At 33.3% G+C, this 20234-nt stretch overlaps 1 protein-coding gene across 6 annotated transcripts in view; it reads left to right on the top strand.

The window, feature by feature from the left end:
• Window positions 1-16770, top strand: part of LOC137614350 (brefeldin A-inhibited guanine nucleotide-exchange protein 1-like) — a 101247-nt gene extending 84477 nt beyond the window's left edge. For 5 of the 6 annotated variants that reach the window (XM_068344126.1, XM_068344128.1, XM_068344127.1 and 2 more), the window contains 6 exons: window positions 642-823; window positions 1178-1333; window positions 1673-1844; window positions 9669-9787; window positions 10553-10687; window positions 13967-16770. In XM_068344126.1, coding sequence (XP_068200227.1) covers window positions 642-823; window positions 1178-1333; window positions 1673-1844; window positions 9669-9787; window positions 10553-10687; window positions 13967-14176 — 974 coding nt within the window. In that variant the 3' untranslated portion in view covers window positions 14177-16770. The remainder of the gene's footprint in view (window positions 1-641; window positions 824-1177; window positions 1334-1672; window positions 1845-9668; window positions 9788-10552; window positions 10688-13966) is intronic. The other variant, XM_068344124.1, reaches the window with a different exon arrangement.
• The last annotated feature ends 3464 nt before the right edge of the window (window positions 16771-20234 follow it).

The following is a 20234-nucleotide window of genomic DNA, read 5'->3' as shown; positions in this document are numbered from 1 at the left end:
AAATTGTTGAATTATTGTTGGCTTATGGTTTTACCATACAGTAGGGATTTAGTTACTTTTCTAATGTTGCCACTAAGGTACCAAACACCCTAAACAATCTGATAAGCTGAGGTGCTACTGTGTTTATTTTCAGGTTACCTAATATTTCAGTACTTTAATCAGGCCTGATAAAATCTGATATTGATTATTGAAGTGATTATAAAGTAGTGCATGAACAGCTGTGAATGGCATTCATTGATTTACATCTGATTCAGGAAAACTTGCATGATTAATCTATTATTGTTATTGGGATATTTTGGAATTTCTCTAATTGAATTGAAAAATTATTTCTTTAATATCAGACTATTGATATTGGGACATTTTGCTATTTCTCAAATTAGAAAATTATTTTGTGAAAGGCTTTCAATTGGTTTGACTTTCATTTGTTTAGGTCTGATGCAGGAAAAGTTGCATAATAATCTATTATTGTTATGGGATATATTGCAATTTCTCATTGAATTAAAAAAAATATTTCTTTAATATCAGTCTATTGACATTGGGATATTTTGCAATTTCTTAAATTGAATTAAAAAATTACTTCTTTAAAATCAAATTACTTTGAGCATTTGATATACTAATTCTTTTTTTACTATTCGACACAGATAACGAGCAGCTCGCACGTTCTGGAACAAATTGCCTAGAAAATCTTGTGATAAGCAATGGACCCAAATTTACAGAGAGCACGTGGGATAAAACTTGCCAGTGCCTTCTGGATATCTTCCATTCTACTCTACCACACGCTCTCCTCTCTTGGAGACCTCCAGAATCCAATCCTCAACATCAGGTAAGGTTACAGATTGTGTAATCTTCCTCTGAAGTGCGTTATATTTGGAGAATTAATATCTTATGTTTTAGAAAATTAGAATTTTTTTGTGATAGATATGATTGAAGACGCATGTCAATTTTATTCAGAAAATGATATCATTGTTTTCCTGATGAAGTTAAAATTGTATGCTAGTTAAGATATCCTATTTTTTAACATCTGCCAAGTATAGAATTATTTTTTTGTTATGTTATCTCAAATTGAAAAGCCCACTTTACGTCTTTGTCCTTTTAATTTAGCTCAATATTTTATTTTATGAAAAGCACCCCCGTAAAAGGTTTTAAAATTATAATTTTTATGACTATTGCATTCCAGAATAGTGGAGGAAATGTTAATGGGGACTCTAGAGCATTTAGTGGGCTGTTAATCCGTTGTGTTGTGCAGTTGGAGCTAATTCAGTGCATTGACAACGTGGTTTTCTTCCCTGCGACAAGCAAAAAGGAAGACCAAGAAAATCTCGCACTAGCTCAGGTAAAATTCCTCTCTTCTATATTATATTCTACATTATATTTATCAGCTTAAGAATTACCCTAGGCTATTGTTATTCTTGAATATATTTTTATATGTCTAGAACAAGTCATGGATGTAGTGAATTTTAACAGAGTTGTAAATAAGCTTATAAAGGAAATAAAAAGTACTGTACAGTATTTCCCTCCTCTTAAAATTTTTCTTTCAGTTGAAATTGAAAGAGTATGGAGTCTAATATGTAACATAGTTTTCAAGTTTATAAACTTTGGTAGTACAGGTTATATAAGAAACTTACCCAGCACACACAATTTTCTTGGCTTGTATAATTAAATTATTTTATAGGCCGGGGACGACCCTACGCATGTTTCACGAGAACAAAGAGAAGACCAAGGGATGTATCGCCATCTGTCTTCAAGTCAGCTTTTTACCCTCCTCGATTGCCTCATGGCATCACACTCTTTTGCTAAATCTTTTAACTCAAATCACGAACAAAGAAATCTACTGTGGAAAGCTGGTAGGTGTTTATTAACTTTTTTTTTAGTGTATCCGTACAATTTTCTTGTATTCTTTTTCATTGACTAGAGTTATTTTTATGAATCTCCCCGGATGTTCATATTGCTTCTGTATCTGGGAGCCTGGTTTGTTGATGTCACCCCAAGGAATTTGAAAAATTTCCTATTTTCTTTCTTTCCCATGTACTAATGCCTCTTGTAAAATAGAGTCTGTCGACATGTTAGTCATGACGAGATGCCTTTTTCAGACTTAAAGCAACGCTGGTGGTGTCAAAGATGTGTGTGCCAAATTTGTTACCAATTACAGTGTAGATTGTGTAAGGGAATTGTTTTTGTGTGATCATGATCTGCATTCTCTTTTCTCGTGCTTTGGACAATTTTGTGATTTAAGAGAATTGTTGTGAGGAGTGCAAAGGCCTCATGGTTCTTCTTTGAAACAGTTTGTTTTATGGTTGCTGATCAGTTTAAAAACTGGTAGCGTAAAAGAAAGTTTACTTTAGTTAGGGGAAATCTAGAGAACACTATGAAGTTTGTATGATAGACCTCGATTTTATTCTTGAGGTTCAAGTTTTCAACTTAACACATGGGAGTAGGTTGGTCTTTTCTTAATTTCTTTATTGAATTTTTAAGAAATAGAATACAGAGAGTAGGTTATGTTGTTGGCCATAATGACTATAGGAGTGTAATATCTGGTGTCCCTCAGGGCAATGTTATTGACCCATTACTTTTCGTATTGCTGTATCTATGTAGATGTGGTTTTTCCTAGAAAACAACTGCATTGCATATGTAGATGAGGCTACTCTTTGCAACAATTCCATCTCCTGAATGTACACCTATGGTAGCTGAATCCCTTAATAGAGGGCTTGCTAAAAATAGTGCATGGTGCAAATTATGGGACATGAAGTTGAACCCTAACAAAATTCAAAGTATGTTTGTAAGTAAATTCAGGTCTGTGGCTCATCAACATCCAGACATTTGCATTGACAATGTCTCTTACTAAATGCAACTCATTTAAAAATCTAGGTTTGATTCTTGATTGCAGATTTAGATTTGAGAAGCACATGTGGTCTGTTTCTTCTTCAATTGCATGAACAATAATTGGTTTACTGAGAAATTCTGAAGATTTTTGGGCGGCATCAGTCTATCCTTAGGAAATTTTTTAATTCTTTCATTTTACCCTGTCAAGTATATTTTTCCTGTAGATTGCGCAAAAACCTAACTTATTGAAGAAGTCTTTTAAAATTTTTGGTGATCATTCGTCTTCTTCAGGCTTATTCCCATTTCAATACGGGGTTGCCATTCTGAACGAGCCCCTTCCATCTATTTCTATCTTGCACCTCTACTTCATTAATACCCTTCTCTCTTAAGTCCTTCTGTACACAGTCCCTTCGGCTCTTTCTTGGTCTTCCCCTTCTCCTTCTTCTTCTTTTACCTTGAACTTTGATTTCCCTTGTATACCTCCCCACAGGTCGATGCAACACACTTAACCCAATACAACTTTTATTAAAAATTTATGCTCGTATTTGAATTTGCTCATATTCAAAGTTACTGGTATTTCAAGGTTCTGTACAGGTATTGTTAAATTTTTGTTTCCTTTTCTATGATGAGAAACTTCCAATTTCAACCATTAAGGGTGTGAATCTGTTCTGAATTCTATGCTTAAGCATCTAGGATTAGATATGTGCATATCAGGCATTGTAGCAGGTGTTTTTACTGAAAGACTAACAGTAGTCAAATATATTTTATAGGATTTAGATGTAGTGTTACAATGTTTTAAGAATTCACATTTTGAACCTTTGGAAAAGAATTCGCTCAAGAACTGACATTTAAAAATGGATTTCTGTTGGCTTTGAAATCAGTAAAACAAAAAGGTGAACTGCAAGCAATGTTTTTTAAAGTAGGCTTTGGGGATCATAAGATAAATTTATCTCTTTCACCTGATTTCAGAGCTAAAAATTATTCTAAGACTAAAGATTTACTGAAATTATTTTTCATATTCCTTCTTTACAAAACGAAGGGGGTGTTAGTTCACAGGATAGTTATCCTTGCCCGGTAAGAGCCCATCAATACTATTTGTATGAAATTACAGCTGTTAGAGGTTTGTACATGAAAGCTCATAAAGAATTGATCCAAATCTAATGAAAGATTTGAAAATTAGGGTTCAGGATATAAGAAGTTCGTACAATTACATCTCAAGATTTTTCCAAAAATCTTTTTGGTAAGGGCACGGGTATTAGAGGCACCTCGGTGGCATACCACTATTGGTATTTATTAAAACGTGCCTTGAAAAGAGTCCTTGTTTATGTTCCATAATTGTTGGTCTTCAAGCTTATAGTAGGTGCTGGGAATGTGGTAAATAAAATTGTGAATTTATTTTGTTTGATAGAATCTTACTTTGAAGTTTTCGTTTAGTAACCACGTGAATTTAATTTTTTTCTTTTTGAAAAATTATGTGTGTAATTCCATGGTAATTAAGTTTTATCTTATATAAATAAGAAATGATAAAGTGCTATTCAGAAATATCAATCTGGAGTTTAGGGTTACCTAAAAGTCTGGTCTACAACTAAGTCTAGGACATTGTTTAAGTGAGGATGAGAAATTAATTTCCCTATCTCATACCTTCACTGGCTAGCCACCATTATTAGATTGTGGGAATCAGCTATATGATCAATAAATGGATTTTGATTAATATAATTTGTTTCTATACTCACCTGAAGTTCTTGACATGCCCACCCTCCTCCCCACTGACTTGTGGCATCAAGAGAATATGAAATTATTTTGACTTTGAGACTGAAGGAGGAGGTAGCATTGTTGTTGGTAGACGCCAGTTGGTCTCATTGATTTAGTCCTGAGCTCTTAGTATATTGTTAAGATAGAAAATTGGAAAATTTCAAGTATTTAAGGGGGCCTGGCCAGCTAATGCTGTTTTTTTAAGGACAGGACTTAGACATTCATACCACTTGATAAGGTGACTTAGGACATCTCCAAACTGCGTAGGATTTTTGTCTCTGACCTTCGATTTGCGACGCCAGGGTGATTTATCGTGAAAATTTGTGTTTTTCAAATTCTATCTCCTCACTTGATATTTAATATTAAGACCTGGGATTACTACCCTATATAGACCTGATGTAGACCTTCAATAAAATAGTTTTTTTTTTTTTTCTAAAAGTAATTTTGTTTATTAGATATGAATTTTTGTATTATGGTAAAGAAAATAAACCCTATAAATCAAGGAAAAAATTACGAAAAAAAATATGGGAAAAAAAGAAAATTTAGCTCTATTTTGTTGTTTTATAATGTTTTTCTAAGTTATATACCAAATTTCAATGCTATATCTTTAAAACTAGGGGAGAAGATAGAATTTGAAGGTCAATAGATATAATTTTGAGATACGTGTGTTCAAAGTTTTTCTTTGTATTTTTACAAAAACGGTATTTATAAATCATGATTATTATGAATTTTGTTCATTTTTGGATATTAATAAACCAAAATTAGGTTCTTTGTCATAATTGAATCATAAATGAAGCTCCCTTTCCTCAATATCTTGCTTCTTGTTGCTCCTTCATCCACATTCTCTCTCTCTCTCTCTCTCTCTCTCTCTCTCTCTCTCTCTCTCTCTCTCTCTCTCTCTCTCTCTCTCTTCACTAACTCCGCTAATATCGCTAATGTTACCCACTTCTGAACTCTTATTAGAGCGAATTTTCTTCTTCATTTTAGCGAGATGTTGAAATTGTCTTTTCCTTTTTGGCATATCTTTAAAATTAAGGGATAAGATACAATTTGAAGGTCAATAAGTATAGTTTTGAGATACAAGCATTCAAAGTTTTTCTTTGTATTTTTACAAAGACAGTATTAATAAATTATGATTATGAATTTTATGTTCCCTTTTGAATATTAATAAACCAAAACAATGTTATTTATCATAATTTAATCATAAATGAAGATCCCTTGGCCCAATATCTTGCTTCTTTAGGCGAGACGGTCGCTCCTTCATCACCTCTCTCCTTCACTAACTATGCTAGTATCGCCGATTTTACGCACTTCTGAACTCTTATTAGGGTGAATTTTCTTCTTCCTTATGTTAGCAAAATGTTGAAATTGTCTTTTCCTCTATGGCATGATGAAATTCTTGCCGAAACCAAGAAAATCAGACGTAAAAGCAAGTGAATGTCAAAGATGAAACTCAAAACGTGTACTCTCTCTGAGGTTTGTGCGAGCACTGAAGGCCAAATGGTGTAATTACCATGTAATACTTCATCTTGTGACTCATGGAATCTATACAGATGCTATTGCTCACAATTTATTTTATATTAAAATGTAATAATTATCAAAATTTATGATGACAGAAGAAATACTGCATTTTCTTGTAGGGATAAATCTTTTTGGTTTATTGAGTTACTTTTACTAATTACAGTAGGGTCCCGAATTATGCGAGAATTTGGTCGATTAATGACCTCGTGTAAATGGAAAATCGCGAATTTCGAAACACACAACTAACAGAAATAATTCCATTGTGGCCATGGCAACCAGCAATTTGCCTATTCAAATGTGTTTACTACCCATTTCCAATACTTTCTTTGTACTATACTGTATTTCTTTATAATATCAAATTGTTTTTGTAAATAAATAAAACATTTAATATACTTTAAAGTTCTAATAACTTGAAAAATGGTTAAAATTATAACCAGGATAGGTGTAAACACCATATATTTCCCGTTACAACACAACCCAAAAAACAGACAAATTTTAATGTTTGTCATATCTATTGTATAATACAACTGGTGAATAGCAAAACCATCACTCTATAGACTAGCTTGTTGTATGATTGAAAATCCAGAATTATCAAAATAAAGGCGATTTTATATCATGCGTTTCCTAAACACGCTAAAAAGCAGAATAGAAAACGACAACCAATGTTTTGTTTACGTTTAACTCTGATCACAACGAAGAAATAGACGCATTTATACATCTGTGTTTTTGAATTGACAGCAATTTTACCAAGTATAGATTATATGTTGAATTTGTTATTACCAATGTTCTAATTATTTTTTATTAGAACTTTCAAATAAATGAAATGAATGCCATTTATGAAATGTTTTTCATTATGATGCCGCCTGAAACGGAAACCTTCCATTTGTTTACGCTCCATCTTCGATCATAATAAACAAACGAATGCATTAAACACACATGATCTAAGTCATAACTAATGATATTACAAACATTTAGTAAACATTATGTTATTACAAATATTTTACTTACCGTATCCATATAAATTCCTAAATTCGTAGCAAAGCTGGAAATATTTTTTTCCTTATGCGTTTAATCCACAATAGCAAACTGCCGCTAATGACAGAGTGATAACTTATGATAATTCTAAACTGTTACGAAAGATAATTGTCCTTTCCATATCCAAAATACTTTTCCTAACTTCAGTTATAAGTCAACTTGTACCCACCTCAATTATGGATCCATATGCAAAAAAGATAAAGAAGAAAGTACTAGGCCTATTTTTAAAGTCACCGAACAATTAGGTTACCGCTATAACGTTCGATGAGAGAGAGAGAGAGAGAGAGAGAGAGAGAGAGAGAGAGAGAGAGAGAGAGAGAGAGAGAGAGGGGGGGGGGATGGTTTTAAAGTACTAAACAATAAATATGATAGGTTATAACACATTGGTGTTTATGTAATATTAACTGTATAGATGGTTTGAATAAGTTAAGAAATGGTGTAAACAATTCTTTGTTATTGTATTCGCGCGGAAGCTAGACATCAGCTGATGTGATCACAGCCAAAAGTAAAACAAAAATAAGTTAGCAATACTCGATTTTTAAAACACACCCGAAATTTAACAACATAAGTACATGTTTTATTATAGCGCAATTGACATTTAAAGAGTAAAAATTTTCTGGAATAGAATGGTGTTTCCTAAAAAATAGTGGTTTGCTGACGAAATCGGTTACCGTATTTTAAGCTATGATTGAAATGGATGTATACACGGTATAATTTTTTCGTTTTGTATTTAATTGACACTTCAAGAAAACCGATTTTGGTTTCTTCATCTATTTGTAAGTATTGTATAACGAGAGAGAGAGAGAGAGAGAGAGAGAGAGAGAGAGAGAGAGAGATATTATGACGCAGAAGGTTACAGACCTAGAACAGGGGAGGATGAAGGTGGGGGGGAGTGATGAGATAGGCTGGGTGGACTCGCAGGGGAGACGGTAGGAGACGGGGGAAGGGGGGATTTGGTTGCCAGTGGCTAAAAATAGATTCTGAAAGACGGTAAAGGGAAAAACGAATCCCATCGAATAAACAGAATAAGGAAAGGGAATAAGATTCAGAGGAATAATAGATATAATGGAATGAAAATGACTAGATGGTGTTAGTTGTGATAAGAATAATTTAGATATTTGAAATAAGAGTGTCTGAGGAGGTATAGAAGGAATTCGTGATAAATATAGAGGAATATCAAAGGATACAGTTAGTTTGCATTAAAGGGTTTGTTATCGTTTATCGGCAGTGAATAGCCTAAACTTCGGTAACGAGTCGTCAATATTTTGTCATATTTTAAACAGTATACATTTGATTTGCAAACATTGGTTTTGTAGAGTAGACGGTAAAATAAAATCTAGAGAGAGAGAGAGAGAGAGAGAGAGAGAGAGAGAGAGAGAGAGAGAGAGAGAGAGAGAGAGATTTCTGCCATCAAATCTCTCTCTCTCTCTCTCTCTCTCTCTCTAGATTTTATTTTACCGTCTACTCTACAAAACCAATGTTTGCAAATCAAATGTATAGCCTACTGTTTAAAATATGACAAAATATTGACGACTCGTTACCGAAGTTTAGGCTATTCACTGCCGATAAACGAACCCAGTCTACTCGTGAAAACCTTGAACGCCCAGAGGAAAAAATAAGGCCTTTAAATATACTGTACTAAACAAAAATAATGCTTTAATATACCATCATTAACACTACCATTACAATTATCGTAAGGTTGGAGAAAGATAAAGATTGCCGAGAACGTAACCACATTTCTGTTTACATTTTGTCAGCTGGACTCGCACAGTTAACAGTTGATTTCATTGTTGTGGAATTTTATCCTTAAATAGGCTATTCATCATGAAATTATGTTAATGAAATGTAATGTTAATATTGTTTTGTAACATTTATTATAAATCACCGTATTTAGGGCTACCAATATACTTAAAAAGACTATAGATTTGATACATTTTGTAGTGCTTGACTCGCGAACTTTGAACAGCCTCGTGGATACAGAAAATTTATTTTTGAAAAATAGCGATCGTGGAAAAGGGGAATCGTGTAATTCGAACACGCTTAATTCGGGACCCTACTGTACCTTGTAACTATGAAAGTAAGAAGAATTTTGACAAAATATTTTGTATACGCGTTCTCCATTACCATACGAAGCTTAGTGAATTTTTTCAGGATTTTGCTTTTTTCATCCTATATCCCCATACATTGGTATGCCAGGGCTGTGTCCGTTAAGGGGTAACGTCGACATACCAAACTAAGGGAAACAAGCAATATGAACATCATTTGTGCATAGAAATAAATTTATCAAAATTCAGTTTTTTTTCATGATTTCTTATTTAAGACAAAGTAATTTTTTTAATTCTAAAAACATTTTGATTGATGGTAAATATATGTTTTCTATTTAATTATTTATTTTACCAGCGGTTGAAAGAAGTGTTTGATTGAAGGCAATGTGAAATTTTATTGTCTACTTTTTTATTTATACATTAAATAGTTTCCTGAGTTGAACATATGTACCTTGCATTTATAAAGATTATGCTTTCATGATTTGTTACTTACAGGCTTCAAGGGTAGTGTTAAGCCAAACCTCCTCAAACAAGAGACCCAATCGTTGGCGTGCGCGCTTAGAATACTCTTCCGCATGCTGGGTGATCCGTCCAGAGAAGAGGAATGGCCTCAGGTATGTGCTTATACTTTAAGCTAGAAATTACTGATCTTATTAAGCCATTCATCAGTGCTTGCTTATTTTCACTGTTTAAGACATGGTTCTGCTTGATGAAATATGATGTTTATAATGTAAAGATGTGAAAGAACTTTATTTAATGCTTTTCATTAATATTGAAAATAACTTTTTGCACAATTTTAGACATTCATTTGTACACAGTGAGTTATTTTATGCATAGATAAATTTAAAGGTGACTTATATTCTGTACAAACAATAAAAAATGCATTTTATAAAGATGCAGTGCATATACAGTACAGGAATTAAAATCAAGAAAGGAAAGCACTAGTGTACATGATATTTTTAATTAATACATATACAGTAAAAGTAGAGCACAGTGTTCGATGGGAATTGGTATTTTCTTTGAAAAATGGATATTAATGGGAAGGCTGTTTAAAGATTACAAACAAGAGGAAATCAGGTTTGAAAGAGCACATATGCTTACCAGCATCAAACCCTTATACACTACAGTAAATACATAAAAATAAAAATATATTTTTCTTTTAATCCCTTTGCAATTGTGAAAAATTTACAAAATGCTGCATCTTTTGCCCTTTCATCATGATTGCAAGTTAAAAAACATTGATATTACATTTATATATAGATGTAGAAGTCTATTTATTTCTACTATAATGTATAGTTACAGTATTTTTCTAACCAATTGATTTTTTTCTGCCTGATATTAATTTTCATGTAACTTACTTATGATGTGAATATTTTCAGGTTCAAGAGAGGCTGATTTCTGTTTGTCGCTCAGGCTTAGAGTATTTCCTTAGTTTACCTGAATCACACCGGGAAGCTTGGACCAACCTTATCCTTTTGTTCCTAACGAATATTCATAAAATGTCCAATGATCAGGTGAGTGTAATTGATTATTTGTTTCTACCGCTGATTCATAACTCTTTTATTACATCAGGTTTTCAAAATATTTTAGGAATAAAGCTCTCATGATCTTGAAAGATTTATGCAGGGTAAAGAAATTGGGTTTACTTTCATACACCTGTTCCACATAGTGACTGATTTGTAGTGTGTTTTACAAGTTCCAGAAATATCATAACATAATCTATTGGTATCCAATATTATTTTTATATTTGTACAGTATGAGAAAATAATTCTAAGAGTATTTCAATTTTAAGTTTATAATACTGTACTCAACTAGTTGTAACAATTTGCTTGTTAAAAATACTTTTGGTATCTTTATTGATACTGTATAAGCATCGTTTGACAAGTTATGATCAGCCAAGAGATGATGTAGTGATATTAAAGAAGTGAAGTTTATCCAATATGCAAGAATCACAGTTTGAATTTATGTACTATACAAGAATTGCTGATTTTAGATATCAATCTTGCTTGCTTTTTTAATGAACAAATTGTTAACCCTTTTACCCCGAAAGAACGTACTGGTACGTTTCACAAAACTCATTTTACCCCCATGGACGTACCGGTACGTCCTTGCAAAAATCTGCTATTTACATTTTTTTTTTTTTTTTGCATATTTTTGATAATTTTTTGAGAAACTTCAGGCATTTTCCAAGAGAATGAGACCAACCTGACCTCTCTATGACAAAAATTAAGGCTGTTAGAGCAATTTAAAAAAAAATATACTGCAAAATGTGCTTGAAAAGAAATAACCCCTGGGGGTTAAGGGTTGGAAAGTTCCAAATAGCCTGGGGTTAAAAGGGTTAAGAATTCCCTCCTCCCTTCCCCCCCCCCCCAAAAAAAAAATAGCTGGGCTACCGACCTACTTGGGGACGAAGAGAAGGGTCTAATTTGATGGGGTCCATTTCATAAACCTTTGGTAGAACATTTGTGAACTGCTTTAAATACAGTGCATGCGAGTATGAATATGTCTTCTCGTTAGTTTAATGCTGGTGTTGTGATGTAAACAGGGACTTCTTTCAGCATTTTTCTAAAATTTCTCTAATATTTCTTAGAATTGTGAAGGTAATTTCTATTACTAATTGTCTTAAAATGGTTTACGGTACAGTATTTCCCTTTTAAATCAAAAACTGTTGGGGTAGTTTCAGGGAAGAAATACTAGTTTTATTCAAATAGTATTAAAGAAAGGTCAAGGAAAATTAGTATACAGTAAAACCTCCTGGTCTCTCTCTCTGAGATAAAATAGCTTTCTTTTATTGTAAGCTTAAGAATTTTATTACGATAAAGTATTTTACGTCACGTTTAAAAATAATTTAGTTAGAATTTATATAAACTTTTCAGTATATAATGGTATCAATAGTTCAGTCAAATCTGTGGAAAATGTAGTTGTAGTGTATATCAAATACATTAAGGCACTACGTGATATCTCAAAACTGTTAGTGAAATACATTTAATCTTTGTAACTTTTTTTATTTTTATTTTTTTATTAACAAATGTTTGATACAGTATTGTGCATCAGACATCATTCAAATAACAGTGTGGCCTTCATTTTATCATCAAATTGATTAATGTACATCTCTATACTGTATTTAGCATGGATAAATACAACTGATATACGTAAAGGTTTATTGTACAGAATGTCAACCTTACCTAAATGTTAAGGTTGTATTTCAGCATCCCTTCTTAGAGTACTGTAGTTATTGCCTTTTTTTTTTATTTAGGTAAGGTTTCATTATATAAACTAAAAGGCTGAATTGGTTTTAGAATATAGAAATTTTGTAAGGTCTTGAATTTCTATCCAATCATGATTCTTTTTAAGAATTGCACTTAAGTAAAATAACAATCTTGTATCAGCCACGTGAAAGCTAATCGCTTTAATTCAGGAGTCCTGAGAAACTGCATAATAGTAATGGTGATAACAAAAACACAAAGTAATAAATAAAGAAATGATTATACCAAATTGAAAATGTCATAAGTTTTGAATTCTTGTGTATTAAGAATCTCAAAGTGTGAAAGGTTATTAGGATTCACACATACTGTAATATACATTGATATACAGAGTTTTAGATACCCATTAATAATAATAATAATAATAATGATAATAATAATTATGATAATTAAAGCACAGGCCACTCTAATGATAAGATAGATTTTATTTGTAGGTACTACAATGTAATGTGCATATGGTCAACTCTGCTTATCCACGTGCTAGGTACTCGCAAATTTCTTAAAAAACGAAAACACTAAATTTGACACCAAATGTCTTTACTGCAAAAAATAGCTAGAGAACACACCAAAACGAGAAATTTGGTTACAAGTCGCCTAATACAGCGTAATGTTAAAATGCGTAAATAAAAATGTGAAATTTGATATTAGAAATTGGCAAATAATACTGAACAGTAGTAAAAATAGCCAAAGAAAACTAATCAAAATGAGAAATTTTGAGATAGAAGTGGCCAAATACAGCGTAATGTACAGAACAAAGCTAAAAAGAAAATTTAGCATTAGAAATTGGCAAATAATACTTTACAGTATTAAAAATCAACAAATAATACTGTATAAGCTAGATATTATATCAACGATACTCTGTAATTATGTGAGCATATTTTCAATACTGTCACCTTGAGATCAGCTGAGGACAAACCAGGACTAAAAACAATTAGAAATTGCTGTTGTAAAAATGCACCTGAAATTGATGATAGAAAAGTGCAAAAATGCCTAAAAGTAAGCTCCAATTAACATAAAAAGCTATACAATCAAAATAATAAAAAAAAAAAGTCAGTAAATGTTGATAGGTTAAATGCTTCAGAAATTTTTAACAAAAATACAAATATCCTTTCCCATAAAAATTCTTTAATAAAATACAATTAACTTTTTCAAAATAAAAAATGTTTAGAATCCAATGATGATGTCTGCTAAAACAAGTGGTCAGCTTACAAAATTGAATGTTATATTCTAAGTTACAATAAAAAATGAATATTTCTACTATAAATTTATTTTGTTGTATTTAATAGACACGTTTTAAGAAAACAGACATTTGTTTCATCTACTATAAGTATGTGTTGTATGACACCTAAGAGAGAGCGAAAGAGAGGGAGTGATCAGCTGAGGAAATCAAATGCTGTATTTTTTGTTTGTTTCTTTCACCAACATGAGTCCACAAATGGCTCGCCACCATTCATGATACAGTAGGTAATTTTGGATAATCTGAATTGACTAGATTTACTTGATTAACTTTACTTTATTCTGCTTTCACAGTTTGCAGCCCATGCATCCAACTATTATCCCTTCCTCTGCGAGATAATGTGCTTCAATTTGAAGCATGAATTACGGGCTGTGTTGCGTCGTTTCTTTCTGCGGATCGGCATCGTTTTCAACATTACTCATCCGAGCATCCGTAGCCACACTATGTCAACGTCATCCGTAAACTCTGGTTCACACAGAGAAAGACTACCTAGTGAACAATAATGTATAGATAAAGATTAGAGGTTGCCAAATATGTTAATTATGTGCACTTTCTAGGAACTAATGGTAACTGTACAAATTTCAGCATTATAAAAGTCAAGGAAGACATTGTAGATCTTTTAAGGAATTTCATAATGAAACTTGTACATTCTAGACGAGAAGGTGGTTATGATATGAGTGCAATGAGAATATCAGAAATAATACTAATATGATGTATTCCTAACATTAATAAGCGTGTTATATTTATGCATAATTTTATAAGAAAATATTGGTTAGGAATTGTATAAAATTCTGATGAGGCTAAATTGTTAATTTTTTTTAATGGAGCATTTAAACTATTTTCAGATTAATCATGTTGTATAGATAACTATCGCATACAGTAGTGCAGTACGTATATATATATATATATATAGACAGTATATAGTGATGGCTAGTAAGAGTGGACTGTTGAATCATTCCAATTATGTTTATAAATAGTTTTGAAGAAATGTAGATTAAAAGCTTGGTTTCTTGTTCACCTTCTTAGGCGGGTGGTTGATTACAGTGTCCAGGTGCTTAGTAGTCGCTGGCAAGACCTCACCATCATCATCATCATCATCTTCATTATCATCATTTATAGTATGGATCAAAAATGAACTTAATAATTTTTGCATGCCTTATCAATCATCTTTTAGTGGCTGTATGATGTTTGGAAGCATTTCCAATTCATCTTTTTTAATACAGTATATATAATGTAATTTTTTAAATGATCAAGCAATCTGTTAATTTTTTCCCATTAAATTAAAATGTAAATGGATATCTTGAATATTTTAGTTGATTGCTGGTGTTTTGCATGTTGAAATGCCTCCTCTCATTATACGGATCACCTTGCACTATGCGAGCATTTTCACGAGTCACAATATCATACCCATTTCTCCTTTAGATTGGTTGGAAGAGTCCTTATTGAGATTGAAGTGTATTCCGCGTTAATGTCGAAATGCACTTCAGTACTCTTGTGGGGCTAGGAACTTCACTCTTTGTGATGTAATGATCTTTGGCGGGTAGTATTTATTTATATTTTATAAAAACTAAATCAATAAAAGCTCTATCCTCGGGCTAACAAAGGTATTTGCTCGTCAGTTGTAAATATTTTGTCTTGAGCTATTTTTAATCTTATTAATAGGAATATAAGATAGCTTCAGATAACCCTGTTATTGTTTTGAGGAATTTGACTTAAATGACCTTTGTGATGTATTATGTTTTAAAAAAGTATTTTTAGTAGCAAGTTTTCACATGAAGAACAAGATCATTTTAGTAAACCTCTGATTATGCAATATTGATTTCACAGTCACTTTCGGTTTTTGGGAGAAGCTGCTCATCATTCGCTATTCCAAATCAGAAAACGAATCTATTCTTGGGGAAAATTAACTGCTTGGTAATTTGACCTTCGCCTCTCTTTGCTCGGTGGACCAACTGGGAATGTTTGGAATCATCAGTTGGCTCTGGATATACTGGGGCCACTTTATAAAGCTGTTCTCATAACTATCGGAAACTAGTGTTCTTATTCATACTATTATTAACTTGGGTCCCATTCATACTATTATTACCTTGGGTCCCATCAGACTTGAGGTATGCAGAGTGCCTGGCTTGTTGTACCAGAGTTGAGGCCTGGCACGAGCCGCCGTATGATAATTGGTGGATGGTAAGTGAGCTGGTGTGCCCAATCCATCTACATAGTATTAGATATATTTTGACCTTTGGTTTTTAGATATTTTTTTTTTTTTTGCTGATCTGGCTTTTCATAGTTTATATAAGCAAGGATGGAGTTATTAATCCTTGAGGCCAATTTATGATACTATCGCTCATCAGGATGTAGATTAGTTTTTTAAAACGTGTTCACTGATAATTAACATAATGTACAAAATGACTGTCAATTAGGAGAATATTGTGTTCATTGTTCATTGGTGCTTCTGTAAAGTCAATAAGTTCCTATGTTTGTTCATTTTCATCCATCCTATGTGTAGCTTGGTAATCGTTATCAGAGCACAGTAGTCTTTAATTATTAATTTTGAATGAGCCATGATAGTATGTTAAGCATCAAGTTTCTTTTCATTGGATAGAAAATTATTAGAATGCTTGTCTTTTTTTTTCTATGTAAGCTGTATATAGAATACAAATTGTTTTGGGGGGAGGTATTCATAGCCAGCTGATGATGCCAGGCTATTCCATAGCACCCAAATTATCCTTTTGCCTCTTTGGTGAATGTCAGATAAATTCTTGTAGGGCAGACATCTGCACTGTATCTGCTGAGGAAGAATTCAGTAAAACATGAAGGTTAGAGCTCACTTCACAACAATACCTAACTTAATATTTTTTGGTTTGGCGACTTGGAGTGCCGATGTCCGCCCTCCAAGATTCCCCTTCTACGTTTCGGTAACCGAAAATTGATCAAGTAGGTTTCTCCAGTGTGAGAGTCTGTGAATACCTCTTGTGATAATATATATATATAATTATATATATACACTATAATTATGAAATATAAAAGTTCATTGCAAGTTGTCGAATGATTGATTTTACTCCTGATGCAGTGATTTTTTGTAGATTTTATGTAAACATTATGCAACTATTAAAGTTTTTAAATTCCCATCTAATTATGGTGTTTCATCATTATTTGATTTGATTGAGATTACTTCAAAAGGAAAACTAATTTGACTTGATATCAACAAGTTGTTTATGAAGTACTGTACAGCAAATAATTGGGCTGGTTAATCTCCTTTTAATAATGATAATGTACAGCAAATAATTTACGCTTATATACTGTATATGGCGTACGACTTACAGTGACGATTAAACACAACCCCTTGATGTGGTGGAACTTGATATAATGAAGAGGATATACCTTGCTTTGTTTAGTGATAAATTGACCGTGAAAAAGATATTACTTGTATTACCATTCCAATAAATTTGGATGAGTAGCCTTGTTGCCATAGGGTTTTGGATTGCTCAAGTAAAATAATCTTAATTATTAATCTTAATTATTTACTCTGGATAAACTAAATCTTTTGGATGAGTAGCCTTGTTGCCATAGGGTTTTGGATTGCTCAAGTAAAATAATCTTAATTATTAATCTTGATTATTTACTCTGGATAAACTAAATCTTCATGCATCCATAGTATCCATCCATTCGTAAGTGATGGGCAAATTTACTTTAATTATTAAGTACTGTATTTCGTATTTGGTGTGTCATCATAAACAGCTGTCCAAACTATCAGAATTAACATGAAAATGAATTTATTTCTATGAACCTCCCCCAATGCTCATATGGATTCTCTCTCGAAGCCTGGCTTATATCAACGTTTACCTTGAAACTAAAAATTTCCTGATTTCTTTCATTTCAATAGTCCAAGGCTTCTAGTACAGCTTAAGATGATCTAGCAGTTTATGGCAATAATCTTGGATTGAATGCACCATAAATGCTTTAGTTTTCTTGTGCTTGATGGGTTGACACTTTCTTTATCTCTCCAGATTGTGGTGTTACTTTGGAATTAGTAATCTTGAGGGATATCTTATCCTGGATGAATTAGTAACTCCCTGAGTAGTTTGTTCAAGGGAGTCATTTCTTGACAATCATAATCCAAGTTCTCTTTCAGTCTTGTGGGGACGATATTGGGACTGATAATCATTGTGAGAAATGTGAAGGCCTTTCTGTTCTCATGAAGGGTGGCTGACCAGATTAAGAGTTCCAAAAGTTAAAGGAAGCTAAAATTCAGTTAAGGAGAAAACTCCAGAAAAGACTTAACTAGTTGATTACTGTGCAGTGGCTATGATGTTAATGCCACTACAACTATTAGCAAGTCCTCGGGCTTTGATAGTGATGAGCTTCAGAAGTTATTATCATTTTCAGCTTCATTTGTTAAATTTAAGAATGCCAGCAAATCTTTGGGCCAAGACATATAAACCGGGCCAGTTTCGAACCTTAGTCTAATCCCTCTGATTTTGCCTAGTATTACAGAGCATTATGGAGTTGATCCCTCTCTATAAGCTTCACCCACTCAAATTACTTCAAATCTTACTCCTGAAAAACCCTCTCTAATATGATCCAGTCTGCTCTTTACAACCACTGGATTCTAAGGAAGAAGACCCAGCTGTTAGTCTGTCTTAATACCCCAACGCTTACTGAAATAGGTGTTACTGCAAAAGAACTTGATTTATGGCACCAGCCACCCGTTGAGATACTACCACCAGAGAGTTATTTACGGCTTTTGGCCAGACAGTACTACATTCGATCCCTTTCTCTGATTATCCCTCATTTTTACTTTGCTTACACGTACACCAAGTGTGGCCTATTCTTTCCACATCCTCCTGTGTCTCATACGCCTGGCATCACTGAGATTACCGGACTACCAAACAATTCTTCTTCACTCGAGGGTTTAATTACTGCACTGTAATTATTTAGTGGCTACTTTCCTCTTAGTAAGGGTAGAGGAGACTTTAGTTATGGTAAACAGCTTTTCTAGGACACTCCAAAGTCAAACCATTGTTCTCTAGTCCTGTGTAGTGTCAGAGTATCTGTACCATGGTCTTCCACTGTCTTGGGGTAGATAGAGTTATCTTGCTTGAGGCCACACTCAGATGCACAATTCTACCTTATGAAAGGTTGTTATTATTCTCAACATATATGTATTTTAATTATTCATTACTTCTCTTATAGTTTGTTTATTTCCTTGTTTCCTTTCCTCACTGGACTAATTTTTCCTATTATAGCTCTTGGGCTTATAGCATCTTGCTTTTCCAAGTAGGGTTGTAGCCTAGCTGGTAATAATATTAATAATATGGCATATTGTATGGTTCCTGTGGAACAGTGTGTTGTGTACTTCTTATTTTTATGTCACTCCCCTGATATTTATGTTGCTTTTCTCACAAGCCTGATTTTCATCTTTTTGCATCCTAAAAACTAAAAGTTTTCCCATTTTCTTTCTTTCAATAGGCTTAGGCTCATAGTACAATACTAAACAGTATTAGAGATAACTTGGCAGTAAATGGCAATAAACTTGACTTTTTAGATTTTTAGATTTTTAGCAATAATGAGGGATGGCTTTTGGAATTATTAGTAATTCTTGCAAGATATTAATAGATCATGATCCTCATTTTTTTGCCTCTGGTGACAGAATATTGTGATTCAGATAATCATTGTAAAGAATGTGATTGCTTCTTGTTCCAATAGGCTACCACAATCCTGCTGGTATAGAATGTTCATTAATGGCCATGGTGATCCATGCTTTCAGATTAGCCATCCAAATCACAGGAAGCATGGACTTAGAGGTGCTCTTGAGGACCCGGAGATTAAGGTCATGGTACACTAACAAGGCTTTAGCTTGAAAATGCTGATAAAATTTCCCCTTGACATTAAAGTTCAAGTCTATCTTTGGCTACCTTGGCATAGTTTTCTCTTAGAAATAAATGAACGATTGGGCATTCTCTTACAGAATACTGTCTCGTCGACATTGAGGATGAGTTCTGGAGGAATTTGATGTTCTTAATTACTTTTTTAAAAAAAATGTTGGGAACAATGTGGGCTTTGTTATGAATGATGGTGGACATATTTTAAAGGTTGCTCTTGAACGGCAGAGGCAAGGGACAGTGACATTGCCCTATTAAGACTGACCATATATACATATGATCAGCACCCAAGACCCCCTCTCCCTCCAAGCTATGACCAAGGAGGGCCAGGCTATGGCTGATGATGACTTGGCAGACAGATCTATAGGCTCCCCAAAAACACCCCATCCTTAGCTCACAAGGATTGTGAGATGGCAGCGACCAAAAGAACTAACTAGTTTGACCTGGACTCGAACCCCAGTCTGGCAATCACCAGGCAAGGACGCTACCTGCCGGCTGTATGCCTACAGCAAGTGCAGTGTATCATCTTGCCACCCTTCATATGATTTTATCACCAATTGTTTTGCATTGTAATCACATGCTTCTAAGAATCTCTAGCTGTATCTTTCTTGGAAGACATAGCTAAAACATGCATAGGCTACCGAGATACAAAAGGACAAGTGGAATGTGTATGTACACCACA

Source organism: Palaemon carinicauda, chromosome 20, assembly GCF_036898095.1.
Source record: "Palaemon carinicauda isolate YSFRI2023 chromosome 20, ASM3689809v2, whole genome shotgun sequence".
Lineage (NCBI taxonomy): Eukaryota > Metazoa > Arthropoda > Malacostraca > Decapoda > Palaemonidae > Palaemon > Palaemon carinicauda.
This window is presented reverse-complemented; position numbering and strand designations above follow the sequence as displayed.